This window comes from Anomaloglossus baeobatrachus, chromosome 4 (assembly GCF_048569485.1).
Source record: "Anomaloglossus baeobatrachus isolate aAnoBae1 chromosome 4, aAnoBae1.hap1, whole genome shotgun sequence".
Classification (NCBI taxonomy): Eukaryota; Metazoa; Chordata; class Amphibia; order Anura; family Aromobatidae; genus Anomaloglossus; species Anomaloglossus baeobatrachus.
The window spans coordinates 44,827,893-44,851,443 of NC_134356.1; the positions used below are offsets into that span (position 1 = coordinate 44,827,893).

Here is a 23,551-nt window from a genome sequence, read left to right on the forward strand (position 1 = left end):
GATCTGTGAAGAGAACGAGGCTCCCATGGTGGACCTGCCAAGACCACCTCATGTTCCTCCTTGCACAAAGGCACAGATCCTGGTCCTGATGTTTGGTTGATGCCCTTGTGTGTTCCAGTCTGTCTTTCCTTAAATCCTGGCCCATGTTCTGGTCTCCTCCATGCCCTCGACACCGTTTTGCGAGATGAGGCAAACCTTGTGGTGGCACCTACAGATGTGCCATTCTGGAGGAGCCGGACTATGTGACACCTGAACGTGCTGCAGACAGCTGTACCGCTAATGTCAGGGACACTAGAAGTAAATCAGTATGGAAGCAGGGCTGCCACTAGGAATTTCAGGGCTCCTGACTGGCATAATTTTGGGGCCCCTTTTGAGACTCCACCCCAGCTCCGCCTCCACTCCTCACACCTTCCACAGTCCCACCGCCAATCTTGGAAAAACTCCACCTCTGCACCACATCCTCACCAATCGCACATCAAGGCTATGACCCCACATGCCAAAAACCTTCAAATACGTATACAAGATGATCGAAAGGTAGCTTATCCAACGTAGGGATAAGTAATGCACCCCATAGTCCTCCACATAGTATAATGCACCCCTATATAGAATAATGGAAGCCATAGTCCCCCATATAGTATAATGCAGTTCCCATAGTCTCCCATATAGTATAATCCACCCCCATATAATATGATGCACTGGCATAGTCCCCCCATATAGTATAATGCAGCCCCATATAGTATAATGCAGCCCCATATAGTATAATGCAGCCCCATATAGTATGATGCAGCCCCATATAGTATGATGCACTGGCATAGTCCCCCATATAGTATAATGCAGCCCCCATAGTCCCCCATATAGGATAATCCACCCCCATATAGTATGATGCACTGGCATAGTCCCCCATATAGTATAATGCAGCCCCATATAGTATGATTCACTGGCATAGTCCCCTATATAGTATAATGCAGCCCCCATAGTCTCCCATATAGTATAATTCCGCCCCATATCGTATGATGCACTAGCATAGTCCACCATATAGTATGATGCACCCCCATTCTAGTCGTCCATATAGTAGAATGCACCCCATATAGTATAATGCCCCCCAACAGTCCTCTATATTATACTCCAGCCTCATACATAGCACTCTATACAGTATAATGCAGCCTTATATTGCCTTAACCCGCCTTAGGCCACGATGCACTCATTGAATAAAACAATAAACAAGTTACTCACCTCTCGGCACGGTAAGATTCCTCCCAAATGGCTCCGGTCCCTGCTGTGTGAGCCTCCTGCCTGCAGCGTGGTGAAGTCACTACGCTGAGCTGCCGCAGCGCAGGAGACGCAGCCAGGAGAATGAGGAAGGAGTCCGCGCCGGATAGTGCTGCGCTGACTTTCTTCATTGCGTGGAGGGGGGGGGGTGTCGGCAACGGTCGCGACGCAGGGGATGACTGGCCCGAGTGGCCTGACTAGAGTCTTCTTTGTACCCCCCCTGGTGGCGGCCCTGCTGGAAGGATTGGGGGAGAAATGGTCAGTGGCCACCACCAGTAAGACTGCTTCCTTTTTGGTTCCTGTTGTCAATATAAGGCTAGGTTCACATTTCCGTCAATTTGTATCGGTCACAATCCGCGGCTCTGGTAAACAGCGGAATCCGTTTGGCGGATTCCGTTGTTCCCATAGACTTGTATGAGCGGCGGATTGTGACTGATGATGCTGCGTTGCACCCTCCGCCCGACTGATCAGTCGTGGAACGACTGACCGTCGCGCGGCAGCAACGCAGCATGTAACGTTTTTTGAGCAGCGCAATCCGTAGGATTTCGCTGCGCATGCTCTCTCTGGCTCCCTGCACACGTAACCGGGGTACACATCGGGTTACTAAACAATGTGCTTTGGTTAGTTACCCGATATTTACCCTGGCTACGTGTGCAAGGAGTCAGCGCTGAGCGGTGTACGCTGGTAACCAAGGTAAATATCGGGTAACCAAGCAAAGTGCTTTGCTTAGTTACCCGATATTCACCGTGGCTACGTGTGCAGGGAGCCTGACACTTCCCCGCTCGGCTCCACCCCCTCCACACTCGGCATGTGCACGCACGCGCGCACGCACGCACACGCACTCACCTGTCCTCAGCCATTCAGTCCCCGGCACTGACGTCCTCAGCGCCATGGCCCAGCTCGGCTCCACCCACCCCGCATTCCGCCCCCCGCACACATTCTCGGTGACCGAACGATCGGCTGATCGCCCGGCTGCTTTGAGCGATCGGCTGATCGCTCGGCTGCTTTGAGCGATCGGCTGATCGCCCGGCTGCTTTGAGCGATCGGCTGATCGCCCGGCTGCTTTGAGCGATCGGCTGATCGCCCGGCTGCTTTGAGCGATCGGCTGATCGCCCGGCTGCTTTGAGCGATCGGCTGATCGCCCGGCTGCTTTGAGCGATCGGCTGATCGCCCGGCTGCTTTGAGCGATCGGCTGATCGCCCGGCTGCTGTGAGCGATCGGCTGATCGCTCTCAAAAGCCGGCCGCCGGGTGATCAGCCGATTGCTCTCTTTTACAATGGAGTCCGACAATGAATTCTATTCTTGTCATCCGTTGTACAACGCATCAGTCTCAAGTGTCAAGCAACGTATGTGACTGATGCAATGTGAACCTAGCCTACTTTGTTCCCAAGCTGGAGACTCTGGTCACAATTGCTTTTGCCTCCAGAACCCTGAAAATCTTGGACTTGGGTTTGTTCTGCAGTCGTTCCTGACGGTAACACGTCTGGTTACTCCACCACTTTCTATACAGATTTTTGGTGTTTTTGCTCCATCACACACCTGAGCTGAGACCTCGCAGCACATCTGGTCGCCGGCTCTTCAGCGCCTCCCTGTGGTAGATGCCAGTGATTGATGTAATCCATCATCTTTTTCCTAAACGGCTCGCCCCCATCCAGAGGCCACCTCACATTGCAGCCCGGGGATTCACAGAATCTTATCTTCTCCTCACGTCTTGGCCCGTAAATTCTTCATCTCCGTGGCGCGGTCCTCCTGCGTTTTGACAGTAAACAGCCCCAGGTTTCCATGCGCTCCGTGCTCTACGTGACCCATTTACCGCACATCAAATATTCACTCATTTTCCACTTGACATCTGACGAACCAGATGGGAACGGAGCAGATCCGACCTGTAACGCTGGAAGTGAGTGCACCCGTCTGGGGAGAAGGAGGAATCGCATCCTGGAGTTTCCATGTTTTCTGTATACAATCACCAAAAAAAAAAATACTTCCTCCTAAAGTAAAATGCCCATCAGTTGTTTTAATACTTTTCTACCCATCAAGGACTTGTATAAGAGTAGAAAAACGTGGCCAGACGTAGCGCCTCCTTTGTGCACAGGCCGGGTCTGGTACTGCAGCTATCAGCCAGGGCCTCTGTATAGGAAGCCTGGGAACAACAGCACTTAGAGGGCAAAATCAGAAATACTTTAACCCCTTCAGCCCCCGGGCACTTTCCGTTTTTTGTTTTTTGCTCCCCTTCTTCCGAGAGCCATAACTTTTTTTTTTTTTTTTTTTTTTTTTTCCGTCAATCTTGCCATATGAGGGCTTTTTTTTTTGCGGGACGAGTTGTACTTTTAACCCCTTAACGACCCATGACGTACTAGATACGTCATGGATCGTGTTCCGGTCAGCCCCGCCCCCTGCCGCCGGCAGGCGGCGGCGAGACGCGCACATATCAGCTGTTATCAACAGCTGATGTGTGCCTGCTAGCCGCGGGTGGAATCGCTTCCACTCGCGGCCATTAACCGCTTACATTTCGCTGCCAAATTCTTGGCAGCGATATGTATATGGGCGCCGCCATGACAGTGACTTACCCCGCCCCCGCCGGAAGTCACGTGACATGATCGTGACTTTCGGCGGTTGCCATGGTAGCACAGGGTCATGTGATGACGCCTGTGGCTAACATGAGTCTCTTCCTCTCAATGCCGGAATACAGCCGGCATTGAAAGTGAAGCAGCAAATCTGCAGTTCTCAGCTCTGTAGCTGAGATCTGCAGATTGTGCAAAGCGATCGGATTGCTGATCGCAATAACCCCCTAGGGGGACTAGTAAAATAAAAAAAAAAGTAAAAAAAAAAGTTTTAAAAAATAAAAAAAAAATAAAAAAACCTAAAAGTTCAAATCACCCCCCTTTCACCCCATTGAAAATTAAAGGGTTAAAAAATAAATAAATACACACATATTTGGTATCGCCGCGTTCAGAAATGCCCGATCTGTCAAAATATAAAATCAATGAATCTGATCAGTAAACGGCGTAGCGGCAAAAAAATTCCAAACGCCAAAATTACGTTTCTTCGGCGCTCCATTGGTAGACCCAGACGATTGTATAGCACTGCCTCCGGAGGCCACACAAAGCATTACACTAAAAAGGCCCCTCCCCTTCTGGCTATACACCCCCAGTGGGATCACTGGCTCACCAGTTTTCTGCTTTGTGCGAAGGAGGTCAGACATCCACGCATAGCTCCACTGTTTGTAGTCAGCAGTAGCTGCTGACTATATCGGATGGAAGAAAAGAGGGCCCATATAGGGCCCCCAGCATGCTCCCTTCTCACCCGCGGTGGTGCTTGTAAGGTTGAGGTACCTATTGCTGGTACAGAGGCTGGAGCCCACATGCTGTTTTCCTTCCACATCCCCTGGAGGGCTCTGTGGAAGTGGGATCTTGCCGGCCCCCAAGCCCTGAGGCCGGGCTCCATCCACAGACCCAGAGAACCTGCTGGATTCGGAGCATGAGTACAGTCAGGGACGGCTCCCTTAAGGGACAAGTCTCAGCACTATCCGTGTTTTTTCAGAAGCGTCTAGCACGACTGTCTAAAGTGCGTACGTTCCTGCAGGGCGTTTGTCATATCGTCCCTCCGTACAGGCGGCCATTAGATCCATGGGATCTAAACAGAGTACTAGTTGCTCTCCAAAAGCCGCCCTTCGAACCTCTGAAGGATGTTTCCCTTTCACGACTATCACAGAAAGTGGCCTTTCTGGTAGCGATCACGTCTCTTCGGAGAGTGTCTGAGCTAGCAGCGCTGTCATCCAAAGCTCCCTTCCTGGTGTTCCACCAGGACAAGGTAGTGCTGCGTCCCATTCAGGAGTTTCTCCCTAAGGTGGTATCCTCTTTTCATCTTAATCAGGATATCTCCTTGCCTTCCTTTTATCCGTACCCAGTTCATCGGTATGAAAAGGATTTGCATTTGTTAGATCTGGTGAGAGCACTCAGAATCTACATTTCCCGCACGGCACCCATGCGCCGCTCGGATGCACTCTTTGTCCTTGTCGCTGGTAAGCGCAAAGGGTCGCAGGCTTCCAAAGCCACCCTGGCTCGATGGATCAGAGAACCAATTCTTGAAGCCTACCGTTCTGCTGGGCTTCCGGTTCCATCAGGGCTGAAGGCCCATTCTACCAGAGCCGTGGGTGCGTCCTGGGCATTGCGACACCAGGCTACGGCTCAACAGGTGTGCCAGGCAGCTACCTGGTCGAGTCTGCACACTTTCACCAAACATTATCAGGTGCATACCTATGCTTCGGCGGACGCCAGCCTAGGTAGAAGAGTCCTGCAGGCGGCAGTTGCCTCCCCGTAGGGGAGGGCTGTCTTCGCAGCTCTAACATGAGGTATTCTTTACCCACCCAGGGACAGCTTTTGGACGTCCCAATCGTCTGGGTCTCCCAATGGAGCGCCGAAGAAGAAGGGAATTTTGTTACTTACCGTAAATTCCTTTTCTTCTAGCTCCTATTGGGAGACCCAGCACCCGCCCTGTTGTCCTTCGGGATTTTTGGTTGTTTTTCGGGTACACATGTTGTTCATGTTGAACGGTTTTCAGTTCTCCGACGTTACTTCGGAGTGAATTTGTTTAAACCAGTTCTTGGCTTTCCTCCTTCTTGCTTTTGCACTAAAACTGGTGAGCCAGTGATCCCACTGGGGGTGTATAGCCAGAAGGGGAGGGGCCTTACACTTTTTAGTGTAATGCTTTGTGTGGCCTCCAGAGGCAGTGCTATACAATCGTCTGGGTCTCCCAATAGGAGCTAGAAGAAAAGGAATTTACGGTAAGTAACAAAATTCCCTTCTTTTTGGTCGCCGCAAATTTTGCGCAAAATGCAATAACAGGCGATCAAAACTTAGCATCTGCGCAAAAATGGTACCGTTAAGAACGTCAGGTCAAGACGCAAAAAATAAGCCATCACTGAGCCTCAGATCCTGAAAAATGAGAATGCTACGGGTTTTGGAAAATGGCGCAAAACGTGCGCCACGTTTCTTTGTCGCTCTTTATTGGGAGACCCAGACAATTGGGTGTATAGCTATGCCTCCGGAGGCCACACAAAGTATTACACTAAAAGTGTAAAGCCCCTCCCCTTCAGCCTATACACCCCCCGTACTGCTACGGGCTCATCAGTTTTTATGCTTTGTGCGAAGGAGGTCAGACATGCACGCATAGCTCCACAGCTTAGTCAGCAGCAGCTGCTGACTATGTCGGATGGAAGAAAAGAGGGCCCATAACAGGGCCCCCAGCATGCTCCCTTCTCACCCCACTCTTGTCCGCGGTGTTGTTAAGGTTGAGGTATCCATTGCGGGTACGGAGGCTGGAGCCCACATGCTGCTTTCCTTCCCCATCCCTCAATTAGGGCTCTGGGTGAAGTGGGATCTTTTCGGTCTCCAGGCACAGGAGACCGTGCTCCATCCACAGCTCCTGAGGACCATGCTGGATAGGAGCCGAGTATCGTTCAGGGACATGGCCCTGCTACTTTGAGGTACTCTGTGTCCCCGTGGGGACCGCGCACAGCAACACTCCAGCATTGCTGGGTGTGCTAGTGCACCGGGGACAGCAGCGCTGACTGCGTTTGTGCCATTACACACTTCAGCGTCGCTGAGTGTGTTCGTGTAGGGGGACTGCCGCGCTGACCGCCGCTGCCATGGTTATCACTGCGACGCGGCTGGGACTGTTAGTGCGCCGGGGACTTCCGCGCCGACCGCGCTTATACGGCGGCCGCGCTTATAACTATAGTCCCCGGCTTCTGCGGCCTAGTCTCGTTTTCTTCCCGCCCCCAGCCCTGCCAGTCAGGGGAAGGGCGGGACGCTGTACAGGACGGCAGCACTGAGGGCTGGAGCATGCTTTGCATACTCCACCCCCCTCACTCTGCACAGTGGGGCACCAGTTCCCGCACTTTTCTGGGTCACGCCCACGGCTCCCTCCTCTCCTCAGGACGCCGGCAGCCATTCCTCTCAGCTCTGCTAACGCTGGAGAGGAGAGACAAGCTCAAGGAGACCCAGGCAGGATTTCTGGTGCCCACACAACCGCTTTGCGAAGGCGGTAAGCAGCACCTGTGGTGCTGGCCCCACTAGTGCAGAAGTGTACTTATAGATTATATGATTATAGACTATACTTTACACTGTATGGTGCACTGTTGATTTTTGTCTATATACCCTCCTGTATTGCTCAGAGGAGACAACAGCATGTCGTCCACAAATAGCAAGGGTGCCAAAGCACAGACTTACTATGCTGCCTGTGCAGCATGTACGGCTATACTGCTGGCAGGTTCCACTGACCCTCATTGTGTGCAATGCTCGGCCCCTGTGGCACTTTCTCAGCCGGAGCCTCTGCTAAGGGCGGCCCAGGGAGAACCACCTGTTAACACTGTCCAGGTGACAGGGACGGAGTTTGCAGTTTTTACTGAAAGACTTTCTGAGACTATGGCTAAGATATTAGAAGCCTTGCAGTCCAGGCCGGCATCTCAAGCCAGGGGCACTGTGGAATCATTGCCCCCTGGTCCCCCTCAGTTGGAACAGCAATGTCCTCCCGGGGTGTCTCATGGATCCCAGGGTGAGGTCTCTGACACGGACCGCAGCCCCAGACCGTTTAAGCGAGCTCGCTATGATATCCCCTCGACATCATCACAATGTTCAGGGTCTCAGCGAGAGGACTCTCTGTATGATGAAGCGGAGGTAGCTGATCAGGATTCTGATCCTGAAGCCGCTCTCAACCTTGATACTCCTGATGGGGACGCCATAGTGAATGATCTTATTGCGTCCATCAATGAAATGTTGGATATTTCTCCCTCAGCTCCTCCAGTGGAGGAGTCAGCTTCTCAGCAGGAGAAATTCCGTTTCAGGTTTCCCAAGCGTACAAAGAGTATGTTTCTGGACCACTCTGACTTCAGAGAGGCAGTCCAGAAACACCGAGCTTGTCCAGATAAGCGTTTTTCCAAGCGCCTTAAGGATACACGTTACCCTTTCCCCCCTGACGTGGTCAAGGGCTGGACTCAGTGTCCCAAGGTGGATCCTCCAATCTCCAGACTTGCGGCTAGATCCATAGTTGCAGTGGAAGATGGAGCTTCACTCAAGGATGCCACTGACAGACAGATGGAGCTCTGGTTGAAATCCATCTATGAAGCTATCGGCGCGTCTTTTGCTCCAGCATTCGCAGCCGTATGGGCACTCCAAGCTATCTCAGCTGGTCAGGCGCAAATTGACGCACTCACACGTACGTCTGCGCCGCAGGTGGCGTCTAGAACCTCTCAAACGTCGGCATTTGCGTCCTACGCTATTAATGCTGTCCTGGACTCTGCGAGCCGTACGGCGGTTGCAGCCGACAATTCGGTGGCAATACGCAGGGCCTTGTGGCTGCGGGAATGGAAGGCAGATTCGGCTTCCAAAAAGTGCTTAACTGGATTGCCATTTTCTGGCGACCGTTTGTTTGGTGAGAGATTGGATGAAATCATCAAACAATCCAAGGGAAAGGAAACATCCTTACCCCAGGCCAAACCAAAAACACCCCAACAGAGGAGGGGACAGTCGAGGTTTCGGTCCTTTCGGGGTGCGGGCAGGTCCCAATTCTCCTCGTCCAAAAGGCCTCAGAAGGATCAGAGGAACGCCGACGCATGGCGGTCTAAATCACGCCCTAAAAAGACCGCCGGAGGTGCCGCTACTAAGGCGGCTTCCTCATGACTTACGGCCTCCTCACACCGCATCCTCGGTTGGTGGCAGGCTCTCCCGCTTTTGCGACACCTGGCTGCCACAAGTAAAAGACCGTTGGGTGAGAGACATTTTGTCTCACGGTTACAGGATAGAGTTCAGCTCTCGTCCTCCGACTCGATTCTTCAGAACATCTCCGCCTCCCGAGCGAGCCGAGGCTCTTCTGCAGGTGGTGGGCATTCTGAAGGCAGAAGGAGTGGTGGTCCCGGTTCCTCTTCAGCAACAGGGCCACGGTTTCTACTCCAACCTGTTTGTGGTTCCAAAGAAGGACGGGTCCTTCCGTCCTGTTTTGGACCTAAAACTGCTCAACAAACACGTAAGGACCAGGCGGTTCCGGATGGAATCCCTCCGCTCCGTCATCGCCTCAATGTCCCAAGGAGATTTCCTAGCATCGATCGATATCAAGGATGCTTATCTCCACGTACCAATTGCTCCAGAGCATCAGCGCTTCTTGCGCTTCGCCATAGGAGACTAACACCTTCAGTTCGCGGCACTGCCGTTCGGCCTGGCGACAGCCCCAAGGGTTTTCACCAAGGTCATGGCTACAGTAGTTGCGGTCCTCCACTCTCAGAGTCACTCAGTGATACCTTACTTAGACGATCTGCTGGTCAAGGCACCCTCTCAAGAGGCATGCCAACACAGCCTCAACGTTACTCTGGAGATTCTCCAGAGTTTCGGGTGGATCATCAATTTTCCAAAGTCAAATCTGACACCGGTCCAATCGCTGACATATCTTGGCATGGAGTTTCATACTCTTCCAGCGATAGTGAAGCTTCCGCTGGACAAACAGCGTTCACTACAGACAGGGGTGCAATCTCTCCTTCAAGGTCGGTCACACCCCTTGAGGCGCCTCATGCACTTCCTGGGGAAGATGGTGGCAGCAATGGAAGCAGTCCCTTTCGCGCAGTTTCACCTGCGTCCACTTCAATGGGACAGGATGCCGACGTCCCTAGACGGGAACGTTTCCCTATCTCAGGCAACCAAAGCTTCCCTTCGGTGGTGGCTTCTTCCCACTTCATTATCGAAGGGGAAATCCTTCCTACCCCCATCCTGGGCGGTGGTCACGACGGACGCGAGTCTGTCAGGGTGGGGAGCAGTTTTTCTCCACCACAGGGCTCAGGGTACGTGGACTCGGCAAGAGTCCTCACTTCAGATCAATGTTCTGGAGATCAGGGCAGTGTATCTTGCCCTAAAAGCGTTCCAGCAGTGGCTGGAAGGCAAGCAGATCCGAATTCAGTCGGACAACTCCACAGCGGTGGCTTACATCAACCACCAAGGTGGGACACGCAGTCGGCAAGCCTTCCAGGAAGTCCGGCGGATTCTGCTGTGGGTGGAAGCCACAGCATCCACCATATCCGCAGTTCACATCCCGGGCGTAGAAAACTGGGAAGCAGACTTTCTCAGTCACCAGGGCATGGACGCAGGGGAATGGTCCCTTCACCCGGACGTGTTTCAGGAGATCTGTTGCCGCTGGGGGATGCCGGACGTCGACCTAATGGCGTCACGGCACAACAACAAGGTCCCAACATTCATGGCTCGATCTCAAGATCACAGAGCTCTGGCGGCAGACGCCTTAGTTCAGGATTGGTCGCAGTTTCGGCTTCCTTATGTGTTTCCTCCTCTGGTACTGTTGCCCAGAGTGTTACGCAAGATCAGGGCCGACTGCCGCCGCGTCATCCTCGTCGCTCCAGACTGGCCGAGGAGGTCGTGGTACCCGGATCTGTGGCATCTCACGGTCGGCCAACCGTGGGCACTGCCAGACCGACCAGATTTGCTGTCTCAAGGGCCGTTTTTCCATCTGAATTCTGCGGCCCTCAACCTGACTGTGTGGCCATTGAGTCCTGGATCCTAGCGTCTTCAGGATTATCTCAAGAGGTCATTGCCACTATGAGACAGGCTAGGAAACCTACGTCCGCCAAGATCTACATTTCTCGAACGGCGCCCCTACGCCGCTCGGATGCACTCTTTGTCCTTGTCGCTGGCCAGCGTAAAGGGACACAAGCTTCCAAGTCAACCCTGGCTCGGTGGATCAAGGAACCAATTCTCGAAGCTTACCGTTCCTCGGGGCTTCCGGTTCCCTCAGGACTGAAGGCCCATTCTACCAGGGCCGTGGGAGCGTCCTGGGCCTTGCGACACCAGGCTACGGCTCAGCAGGTGTGTCAGGCAGCTACCTGGTCGAGCCTGCACACTTTCACGAAGCACTATCAGGTGCATACCTATGCTTCGGCAGATGCCAGCCTAGGTAGGCGAGTCCTTCAGGCGGCAGTTGCCCACCTGTAGGACGGAGCCGTTACGGCTCTATTATGAGGTATTATTTACCCACCCAGGGACTGCTTTTGGACGTCCCAATTGTCTGGGTCTCCCAATAAGGAGCGACAAAGAAGGGAATTTTGTTTACTTACCGTAAATTCCTTTTCTTCTAGCTCCAATTGGGAGACCCAGCACCCGCCCCTGTTTTTGTATAACACATGTTGTTCATGTTAAATGGTTTCAGTTCTCCGATATTCCTTCGGATTGAATTTACTTTAAACCAGTTTATAATTTTTTCCTCCTTCGGGCTTTTGCACCAAAACTGATGAGCCCGTAGCAGTACGGGGGGTGTATAGGCTGAAGGGGAGGGGCTTTACACTTTTAGTGTAATACTTTGTGTGGCCTCCGGAGGCATAAGCTATACACCCAATTGTCTGGGTCTCCCAATTGGAGCTAGAAGAAAAGGAATTTACGGTAAGTAAACAAAATTCCCTTCTTTTCGGACAAGCTTGTGAATTTTTTTTAACCCCTTAGATACAAGTAAACCTATACATGTTTGGTGTCTATAAACTCGCACCGACCTGAGGCATCATACCCACACATCAATTTTACCATATAGTGAACACGGTGAATAAAATATCCCAAAAACTATTGTACAATCCCACTTTTTTTGCAATTTTTCCGCACTTGGAATTTTTTTGCCGTTTTCCAGTACACTATATGGTAAAACTTATGGTTTCATTTAAAAGTACAACTCGTCCCACAAAAAACAAGCCCTCATATGGCAAGATTGATGGAAAAATAAAAAAGTTACGCCTCTCGGAAGAAGGGGAGCAAAAATCAAAAACGCAAAAACGGAAAGTGCCCGGGGGCTGAAGGGGTTAAATGAAAACATAAGTTTTACCATATAGTGTACTGGAAAACGGCAAAAAAAATTCCAAGTGTGGAAAAATTGCAAAAAAGTGTGATCGTACAATAGTTTTTGGGATATTTTATTCACTGTGTTCACTATATGGTAAAACTGATGTCAGTGTGATGCCTCAGGTAAGTGCGAGTTTGTAGACCCCAAACATGTATAGGTTTACTTGTATTTAAGGGGTTAAAAAAATTCACAAGCTTGTCCAAAAAAGTGGCGCACCATTTTCCAAAACCCGTAACGTTCTCATTTTTTGGGATCTATGGCTCAGTGACAGCTTATTTTTTGCGTCTCGACCTGACGTTTTTATCGGTACCATTTTTGCGCAGATGCTATGTTTTGATCGCTTATTATTGAATTTTGCGCAAAACTTGCGGCGACCAAAAAAATGTAATTTTGGCGTTTGGAATTTTTTTGCCACTACGCCGTTTACTGATCAAATTAATTGATTTTATATTTTGATCGGGCATTTCTGAATGCAGCGATGCCAAATATGTGTATATTTTTTTAACCCTTTAATTTTCAATGGGGTGAAAGGGGGGTGATTTGAACTTTTAGGTTTTTTTTTGTTTTTATTTTTTTAAACTTTTTTTTTACTTTCTTTTTTTTTTTTTAATTTTACTAGTCCCCCTAGGGGGCTATAGCGATCAGCAATCCGATCGCTCTGCACTATCTGCAGATCTCAGCTACAGATCTGAGAACTGCAGATACGGTGCTTTACTTTCAATGCCGGCTGTATTCCGGCATTGAGAGGAAGTGAGTCATGATAGCTACAGGCGTCATCACATGACCCTGTGCTCCAATGGCAACCACCGAAAGTCACATGATCGTGCACGTGACTTCCGGTGGGGGCGGTGGTAAGTAAAAATCATGGCCGCGCGCATATACATCTCACTGCCAGACTTTGGCAGTGATATGTAAGGGGTTAAATGTTCCGGCTGGAATGCGATTCCACTCGGAACATGCAGGCACACATGTCAGCTGTGAAAAACAGCTGATATGTGCGCCGATAGCCGCAACCTGCCGGCGGCAGGGGGTGGGGCTTAACCTCACACTCTCCATGACAGATAGATCTGTCCAAGGTCGTGAAGGGGTTAAAGGGGTTGTCAACTACTAAGATACTTTTGACGTACCCTTACTGTCCAGGACCAGTGGTGTCCGACACCCAACCCCCCTCCCCTCCCCCCCCCCGCGTATCCTCAGATGTTTGCTGGTATCAAAACGAAGCCTGTAGGAAAATTTGTAACGCTTGTTACACGCACTTTTTCTTTATCCCACTTTTTTATGCTTCCTTTTAAATTGCAGTACATTATTTACTTTTTATTTTGCACAGCTTTTAGGCAGCTGACGGTGTTTTTTTCCTTTATTTTTTTTCCCTTCTAATTTAAGACCTCAGACATCCATTTTCTACGTATATAGCCATGGATTTCACTAGAAGAAGACATATCTTATAGACTATATGAGGCTTGTTGACATGTCCATTTGTTATTGTGTTTTGTTTTTTGTTTGTTTTTTTTGTTAGTTTTTGTTTTTGCGGACACTTTATCAAGTAAATCTCGCAGACCTTTCTTCTTTTTTTTTTCTCTGTTTTCCTCCTCCTCTCTCTTTCCCCTTCTTTCTTTTTTCGGTCCTCCCCCTTCTTTCTTTCTTCGGCCCTCCCCCTTCTTTCTTTCTTCGGCCCTCCCCCTTCTTTCTTTCTTCGGCCCTCCCCCTTCTTTCTTTCTTCGGCCCTCCCCCTTCTTTCTTTCTTCGGCCCTCCCCCTTCTTTCTTTCTTCGGCCCTCCCCCTTCTTTCTTTCTTCGGCCCTCCCCCTTCTTTCTTTCTTTCGGCCCTCCCCCTTCTTTCTTTCGGCCCTCCCCCTTCTTTCTTTCGGCCCTCCCCCTTCTTTCTTTTTTTCGGCCCTCCCCCTTCTTTCTTTTTTTCGGCCCTCCCCCTTCTTTCTTTTTTTCGGCCCTCCCCCTTCTTTCTTTTTTTCGGCCCTCCCCCTTCTTTCTTTTTTTCGGCCCTCCCCCTTCTTTCCTTTTTTCGGCCCTCCCCCTTCTTTCCTTCTTTCTTCGGCCCTCCCCCTTCTTTCCTTCTTTCTTCGTCCCTCCCCCTTCTTTCCTTCTTTCTTCGGCCCTCCCCCTTCTTTCCTTCTTTCTTCGGCCCTCCCCCTTTCTTTCTTTCTTTCTTTCTTTCTTTCTCTTTCTTTCTTTCTTTCTTTCTTTCTTCGGCCCTCTCCCTTCTTTCTTTCTTCGGCCCTCCCCCTTCTTTCTTTCTTCGGCCCACTCCCTTCTTTCTTTCTTCGGCCCTCCCCCTGCTCTCCTCTTCTTTTCTTTTTTACATAGAAGTCTTTGATTCTGTGAAATTCACGGCCACGCTCCACAATTAACATTGCAATGGATTGGAGAATTTTTACAATTTGTTTCTTACATGACAATCATTGATGCTAAAAATCCGACATGGAGACACAAATCAAAATGCTGATGACCGTCCGTGTCTGCAGGTTTTCACCTTCCGTTTGCAAACGGCAAAGATCTTAAAAATACTGAGAGATTGGAAAGTTGCAGATCTATAAACCTTCAAGTTGGAGCTTTTTTTTTTATTAACTTTGTATTCTGTTTTGTTTTGCAGCATTGCTGAGTGTTGTAGTACGCCATACTCGCTCCTCGGCTTGGTTTTCACCGTCTCGTTCGTGGCTCTCGGAGTGCTGACCCTCTGCAAGTTTTATCTGCAGGGCTATCGGGCTTTCATGAACGACCCTGCGATGAACAGGTGGGTGCACGTCGCCGTCCGTCCCTCCGTCCGGTGCCTCGAGTAGGGGGCGTATTATGGGCCTGTGATTATTAGGGTATCTCTTTCCTCCAGGGGGATGACGGAGGGGGTGACCCTGCTGATCCTCGCTGTGCAGACGGGACTCATCGAGTTACAAGTGGTCCATCGCGCCTTCCTCCTCAGCATCATCCTCTTCATAGTGGTGGCCTCCATCCTGCAGTCCATGCTGGAGATCGCAGACCCCATCGTCCTGGCTCTGGGGGCTTCTCGAGACAAGTGGGTGAAGGTCATATCCCTTAGTGTCCGCTGAGTCCCACACCCACAGTTACATATATGTCCCCCATCTTCCCCTACAGGAGTCTATGGAAGCATTTCCGAGCCGTCAGCCTCTGCTTGTTCCTCCTGATTTTCCCGTCTTACATGGCCTACATGATCTGTCAGTTCTTCCACATGGATTTCTGGCTCCTGATTATCATCTCCAGCAGTATCCTCACATCTCTGCAGGTAAACGTGCCTAAAATCTCTCCTGCACCCCCCAGCGTCTGTATACAAAAATCTCTCCTGCACCCCCCAGCGTCTGTATACAAGCTCCTCAGCGTCTGTATACAAGCTCCTCAGCGTCTGTATACAAGCCCCCCAGCGTCTGTATACAAGCCCCCCAGCGTCTGTATACAAGCTCCTCAGCGTCTGTATACAAGCCCCCCAGCGTCTGTATACAAGCCCCTCAGCGTCTGTATACAAGCCCCCCAGCGTCTGTATACAAGCCCCCCAGCGTCTGTATACAAGCCCCCCAGCGTCTGTATACAAGCCCCCCCAGCGTCTGTATACAAGCCCCCCAGCGTCTGTATACAAGCCCCCCAGCGTCTGTATACAAGCCCCCCAGCGTCTGTATACAAGCCCCCCCAGCGTCTGTATACAAGCCCCCCAGCGTCTGTATACAAGCCCCCCAGCGTCTGTATACAAGCCCCCCAGCGTCTGTATACAAGCCCCCCAGCGTCTGTATACAAGCCCCCCAGCGTCTGTATACAAGCCCCACTGGATAAAAGCAACTTTCTTTATCGTTCCTTTGGGAGACCCAGGCCATGGGTGTTTAGCTTCTGCCTCCGGAGGACACACAAAGTACTACACTTAAAAGTGTAGCTCCTCCCTCTGAGCTTATACACCCCCTGGTAGCCAGTCCTAGCCAGTTTACTGCTTTGTGTCAGGAGGTCATACATCCACACATGCATTCTCATCTGATTTTGTTTGACTTTTGGAAAGAGTTTGAAGAAAAGCGGGTCCATGTCTGGACTCCCGGCATGTCCCTTCTCACCCCACTGTGTCGGCGGTGTTGTTAAGGTTCATTTCCAAGGCTGAAGCCTTACATGCCGCGCTCCTTCACCATCCCTCCTGGGCTCTGGCTTGAAGTGGGAGCCAGCACGGTCTCCATGCCTGGCAGGAGTCCGGTCTCCATCCACAGCCCCTTGAGGATTCTGTTGGACCGGAGCACTCATCCCCAGGGACATGGCCCTGCGTCTCAGCAGCTAAGTACCTGAGACGTTTATGTTGGGGGGTCCCAGTTCTTTATTGTAAGGGGAGAGTATGCTGTATGTGATTGTTTTAACTTTTCCGGCGGGTTCTCTAGCTTTTGCCTGAGAACCGCGCCGATGGTGCCTGCTTGTCGGCCTCGCCGCTTAAATTTAGGCCCCGGCTTCGCCGGAGGCCTAGTTTCATTTTCCTGCCCTCGCATGTCACTCATGCAGAGGGATAGGTTCGGCTCCTCCCGGCGGCCGTTCTACACAGGGGAGGGACACTCCCCACTGCTGGGGCGTCCCTCCTGCCCTGCAGGTCTCTATAGCCCTCCAGTTCCCGCTCTTTTATAGGAACGCCCTCTTCTCAGGCAGAGTTCACTCTTCTCTGGGACATCCTGCATTCTGCATCTCTGCTGAGGTGCTGCGCTCTGGGGGACCGGGCTTCGGGATCTGGAGGGCACACAACACCACGCTCAGCGATCTGGTAAGCCACAGCCGGTCTCCGGTTGTGGACCTCTGTATATTCTCCCTGGGGTTCATTCTCTGCAAAGCCCCCACTCCAGCAGCATGTCTCACACAAGGAGCAAGGCTCCAAAGCTTTATTCTGCGTGCACTGCATGTAAGCTCCTGCTGTCTGAGCCGAGCACCTATCCACATTGTGATGTCTGCTCTAACTTGGCGGTGCCACAGCCTGGAGTCTCACCCCCAGTGGTCTCTCAGGCTGCTGCTGCACCTGTGATTGAACCCCCCGGCCTGGGTAGAGTCCTTTTCTAGGTCCATATCCCAGTCATTTGCTGAGTCCATGGGGCATTTGTCCAGGACTTTGATGAATATGCATCAGCCCCCCTCACAGGGTGCCTCTAATACTCTTGACAGAGGACTCCTATCCTCTGACCTCCGTCCATCGGAGCTCACAGAGGATTCATCATCTGATCCCAGACCCCGTCCTTCTAAGAGAAGGCGCAGGGTTTCCTCCCCCCTCCCCATCCCACGGCTCTGTCTCAAGAGCTGACTCTCAAGATGAGGAGGATGCCCTCACTGGGGGCTCGGAGGCTATGTATCCCATCGATTTCTCTGAGGGTGACTCAGATCTTAGTGATTTGATTGCTTCTATTAATTCTGTGCTGGATCTCAATCCGCCAGTATCAGAGGAGCAACTCTCTTTGGCAGAAAAACATCAGTTTACCTCGCCTAAGAGAGTGAAGAGTGTTCTTTAACCACTCCAGTTTTCAGACCGCTGTGACCAAGCCCAGGGCCTGCCCTGACAAACGCTTTCCAAAGCGTGGTTCTGATGACCGGTTTCCATTTCCACCTAAGGTGGTCAAGGAGTGGGCTCACTCCCCAAAGGTAGACCCTCCGGTGTCTAGGCTCTCAGCCCGGACCGTTGTATCAGTGGCTGATGGCACCTCACTTAAGGATTCCACTGACCGTCAGATTGACCTTCTGGCCAAATCTGTGTATGAAGCTGCGGGGGCCGCGTTTTTCCCGACTTTTGCAGCAGTGTGGGCTCTCAAAGCCATCTCTGCTTCTCTAGAGGAGATGCATTCCCTCACCAAGGAATCTATGCCTGAGATGGTTACCTTAACTGCTCAGGCTTCAGCTTTTTCATCCTATGCCATGTCTGCCATGCTAGAGGCTGCTCACCGCACTGCGGTGGCTTCAGCTAATTCTCTTGTTATCCGCAGGATTTTGTGGCTTCGAGAGTGGAAGGTAGATTCTTCTTCCAAGGAGTTTCTTGCTGGGCTCCCTTTTGCTGGTTCACGGCTGTTTGGTGAACAGCTGGATGAAATCATTAAAGAAGCTACTGGCGGGAAGAGTACTTCCATGCCACAAACCAAGACCAGGAAACCCGCCCAGGGTAGGAATCAATCGAGGTTTCGTTCCTTTCGTTCCTCCAACTGGTCATCCTCTAAGCCTTCCGCCTCGTCCGCTAACTCAGCCAAGGATCAGAAATCCAACTGGCGCCCAAAAGCGCGTCCGCAGAAGACCGCAGGAGGTTCTGCCACTAAGGCAGCTTCCTCATGACTCTCGGCCCGCTCCAGCCACGTCCTTAGTCGGTGGCAGGCTCTCCCACTTTGGCGACGCTTGGTTAAAGCAAGTCTCCGATCAGTGGGTGAGAGACATCATATCTCACGGCTACAGGATAGAATTCTCTTCCAGCCCTCCAAACAGATTTTTTTCTGTCAACTCCCCCCTGCTCCAAGGCCGCCGCCTTCTCGCAGGCCGTGGCATCCTTACAGGCAAACTGAGTGATTGTCCCAGTTCCCGCTCAGGAACGGTTCAGAGGTTTTTACTCAAATCTCTTCCTAGTTCCAAAAAAGGACTGTACCTTCCGGCCCATCCTGGATCTCAAGCTTCTCAACAAGCTTGTCCGGGTGTGGCATTTTCGCATGGAGTCTCTGCGATCAGTCATTGCCTCTATGACCCAAGGGGAGTTCCTGGCGTCCATCGACATCAGAGATGCCTATCTACATGTGCCAATCGCAGTGTCACATCAGCGTTAGTTACGTTTTGCGATAGGAGAGGATCATTTCCAATTCGTGGCTCTCCCCTTCGGGTTAGCCACGGCCCCTCGGGTATTCACCAAGGTCATGGCGGCAGTGATTGCGGTCCTGCACCTCCAGGGGTTAGCAGTGATTCCTTACCTGGACGACCTTCTAGTCAAGGCTTCATCCAGCGCAGACTGTCAGCGGAGTGTTTCGCTCACTCTCGCCACCCTAGCCCAATTCGGGTGGATTGTCAATCTTCCCAAATCCACTCTGACTCCGACCCAGAGTCTCACGTACCTAGGGATGCAGTTCGAGACTTTGCCGGCACTTGTGAAATTGCCCTTAATCAAACAGCAGTCTCTCCGGCTAGCGGTGCGCTCTCTCCTGAGGCCCCGCCGTTATTCCCTCAGGCGTCTGATGCAGGTGCTGGGTCAAATGGTGGCTTCCATGGAGGCGGTTCCCTTTGCCCAGTTCCATCTGTGTCCTCTGCAGCTGGACATTCTCCGCTGTTGGGACAAGCGGCCTTCCTCCTTACAGAGGTTAGTGGCTCTGTCGCCACGGACCAGGACCTCTCTTCAGTGGTGGCTTCGACCCCTCTCCCTGTCCCAAGGGCGCTCCTTCCTGGCTCCGTCCTGGGTGATTCTCACCACGGATGCCAGCCTATCCGGCTGGGGAGCAGTATATCTCCACCACAGAGCGCAGGGCACTTGGACTCCGTCCGAGTCAACCCTTTCAATCAATGTGCTGGAAACCAGAGCTGTGCTTCTAGCTCTCCTAGCCTTTCACCACCTGTTGGCGGGCAGGCACATTCGAGTCCAGTCAGACAACGCAACAGCGGTTGCCTACATAAATCACCAAGGCGGGACACGCAGCCGCCTGGCAATGTTGGAGGTCCAACGCATTCTTCAATGGACGGAGGACTCCAAGGGCACCATATCCGCAGTCCACATCCCTGGCGTAGAAAACTGGGAGGCAGATTATCTCAGCCGTCAATCCGTGGACGGTGGCGAGTGGTCCCTGCACCCGGCAGTGTTTCAGTCAATCTGCCGCAAGTGGGGCTCTCCGGACGTGGACCTAATGGCATCCCGTCACAACAACAAGGTTCCGGTTTACGTGGCTCGCTCCCACGATCCTCAGGCCTTCGCCGCGGACGCTCTGGTTCAAGACTGGTCCCAGTTTCGTCTGTCCTAAGTGTTTCCCCCTCTAGCTCTCTTGCCCAGAGTCCTGCGCAAGATCAGAATGGAGGGCCGTCGAGTCATCCTCATTGCTCCGGACTGGCCCAGGCGAGCTTGGTATCTGGACCTGCTCCAACTGTCCGTGGAGATGCCGTGGCATCTTCCGGACCGTCCAGACCTGCTCTCGCAAGGTCCGTTTCTCCGCCCGAATTCTGCGGCACTCAAATTGACGGCGTGGCTCTTGAGTCCTGGATTTTGACGGCTTCTGGTATTCCTCCTGAAGTCATTTCCACTATGACTCGGGCCCGTAAGTCTTCCTCCGCTAAGATCTATCACAGGACTTGGAAAATTTTCCTGTCCTGGTGTCGCTCTTCCGGCCATTCTCCTTGGCCATTCTCGTTGCCGACCCTTCTGTCTTTTTTACAGGCCGGTCTGCAGCTAGGACTGTCCCTCAACTCTCTCAAGGGACAAGTCTCAGCTCTATCAGTGCTGTTCCAGCGGCGTCTCGCCCGGCTGGCTCAGATCCGCACCTTCATGCAAGGTGCGTCTCACATCATTCCGCCTTATCGGCGGCCCTTGGATCCCTGGGACCTTAACTTGGTCCTCACGGTATTGCAGAAACCCCCCTTTGAGCCTCTTAGGGAGGTTTCTTTGTATCGTCTTTCTCAAAAGGTGGCCTTTCTAGTTGCCATAACTTCCCTCAGGAGAGTCTCTGATTTGGCTGCGCTCTCCTCGGAGTCACCTTTTTTGGTTTTTCACCAAGACAAGGTAGTTCTCCGTCCGACCCCGGACTTTCTTCCTAAGGTGGTCTCTCCCTTCCACCTTAACCAGGATATTTCCTTGCCTTCCTTCTGTCCGGCCCCTGTTCATCGCTTTGAGAAAGCGCTGCATACTCTAGATCTGGTGCGTGCTCTCCGGATCTATGTGTCTCGCATCGCTGCGCTTAGGCGGTGCACCTCTCTTTTTGTGCTAATCCCACCCCCCTCCTTATTATGAAGTGGCAAAGCACATGTTCAAGCGCTACTGCCAAGTGCTCTGCGCCCACAGTGGTTGGGTATCCTTTGTAATTAGGACAAAGGTTTACCACCTTGCCCATTAGTGCCCATCCCAATGGTCAAACCCACAATGCTTAATTATCACTAGTGGTGAGCGGGCACTAGCATGCTCAGGTGCTCAGTACTTGTAACTAGTGATGAGCGGGCACTACCATGCTCGGGTGCTCGGTACTCGTAACTAGTGGTGAGCGGGCACTACCATGCTCAGGTGCTCAGTACTTGTAACTAGTGATGAGCGGGCACTACCATGCTCGGGTGCTCGGTACTCGTAACTAGTGATGAGCGGGCACTACCATGCTCGGGTGCTCAGTACTCGTAACTAGTGATGAGCGGGCACTACCATGCTCGGGTACTTGGTACTCGTAACTAGTGATGAGCGAGCACTACCATGCTCAGGTGCTCGGTACTCGTAACCAGTGATAAGCGGGCACTACCATGCTCGGGTGCTCAGTACTCGTAACTAGTGATGAGCGGGCACTACCATGCTCGGGTGCTCGGTACTGTTAACTAGTGATGAGCGGGCACTACCATGCTCTGGTGCTCAGTACTCGTAACTAGTGATGAGCGGGCACTACCATGCTCTGGTGCTCGGTACTTGTAACTAGTGATGAGCGGGCACTACCATGCTCTGGTGCTCGGTACTTGTAACTAGTGATGAGCGTGCACTACCATGCTCAGGTGATCAGTACTCGTAACTAGTGATGAGCGGGCACTACCATGCTCGGGTGCTCAGTACTCGTAACTAGTGATGAGCGGGCACTACCATGCTCGGGGGCTCAGTACTCGTAACTAGTGATGAGCGGGCACTACCATGCTCGGGTGCTCAGTACTCGTAACTAGTGATGAGCGGGCACTACCATGCTTGGATGCTCGGTACTCGTAACTAGTGATGAGCGGGCACTACCATGCTCGGGTGCTTAGTACTAGTAACTAGTGATGAGCGGGCACTACCATGCTCGGGTGCTCAGTACTCGTAACTAGTGATGAGCGGGCACTACCATGCTCGGGTGCTCAGTACTCGTAACTAGTGATGAGCGGGCACTACCATGCTCGGGTGCTCAGTACTCGTAACTAGTGATGAGCGAGCACTACCATGCTCAGGTGATCAGTACTCGTAACTAGTGATGAGCGGGCACTACCATGCTCAGGTGATCAGTACTGGTAACTAGTGATGAGCGGGCACTACCATGCTCAGGTGCTCAGTACTTGGAACTAGCAGTTGGACGCTCGGATGGGCTCGACTTGTGTGCAGAGTATAATTGAAGCCACTGGGGAACTCAAACATTGAAGGTAATAACTTCTCACTGGACATGCCCTTTTAAATGACAAATTTGTATTTGTTTGCAGTCACCACTAGAGGGCGATGACTGCATGCAGGGTTTGCTTATAGAACATGCAGGATACTCCGGAGCGCTCCCTAGTGGTGGCTGCCAACAGACACACAATTTTTCTCCACATTTCTGGGGTGGATTGGGATCTCTAACACTCCACACTAACACCTCAACCGGTACAAAGTGTTATCGTTTAACCCCTTTAAGGAATATGACGTACATTTATTGTATTATAAGTTACACTCCAAATTTAAAGAGAGAAAAAAGGTTTAACAAAAAAAAAGGGGCTGAAAAATGGGGTCCGTCTTATCTGGTTGTATCTTACCGGGAGGAGGGGGGCCAGCAATGGTGGAGCGGGGGTCACAGGAGGCAGCGGCGCTGGTGGAGAAGGGCGATGCTACAGGTGCTGTGATGCCGGAGCATCCAGAACATGTCGGCGGTGCGGGCTTCAAAGAAATGGCACCTGGAGTCACCGCATGCGCAGATTGAGCTATCTGCTCAATGAGGAGCTAAGATCTCATCTGCACATGCGCCATTTTCCTTAAGTGCGCTGCTGGGTGATCCATGGGCCGAAAGCGGCGCGTGCACAGATGAGCTCTCTGCTGTCAGTGAGTCGAGAGCTCAATCTGCACACTTGCCGGCTCTGGGCGCCATTTCTTTGAAGCCCGCACTGCCGACAGCACTACCCTACTCCACCATCGCCCCTGCCTTCTATGACTTCACTCCACCACCCCCTGTAAGCTACAACCGGATTTTAAGACGCACACCCCATTTTCCTCCCTGGAAAAGTGCGTCATATAATACCCAAAAATAACCAGTACGTCATATATCGTGTTACTAGCGTTGATGTAGGCTCAGACTTTGAGCCCGCATCTTCACCCGTCCCCGTCACATCGTGGTGAAATCTCGGTTGATCCTTCCGGATCTACCACAAAGATTAAAACCGCACAAACAGGCAAATTCGAGCTTTGCCCATTTCGCTCATCTCTAATAAGATGGTGACTCGTTTCACAACCAATCACATACTGCTTCCATGTCCGTGTGTTTGGGCAGTAAAGTGCGCCCGCTCCGTCATGGCACCTGCAGGGTGTATCC

At 51.8% G+C, this 23,551-nt stretch overlaps 1 protein-coding gene across 1 annotated transcript in view; it reads left to right on the forward strand.

Moving 5' to 3' along the window:
• The window catches only part of RNF145 (ring finger protein 145), a 124,610-nt gene that overhangs the window by 69,313 nt on the left and 31,746 nt on the right, over positions 1-23,551 (forward strand). Inside the window, 3 exon segments of the mRNA XM_075344288.1 lie at positions 14,755-14,895; positions 14,989-15,171; positions 15,252-15,399. Of these exon segments, the coding sequence (XP_075200403.1) occupies positions 14,755-14,895; positions 14,989-15,171; positions 15,252-15,399 (472 nt within the window).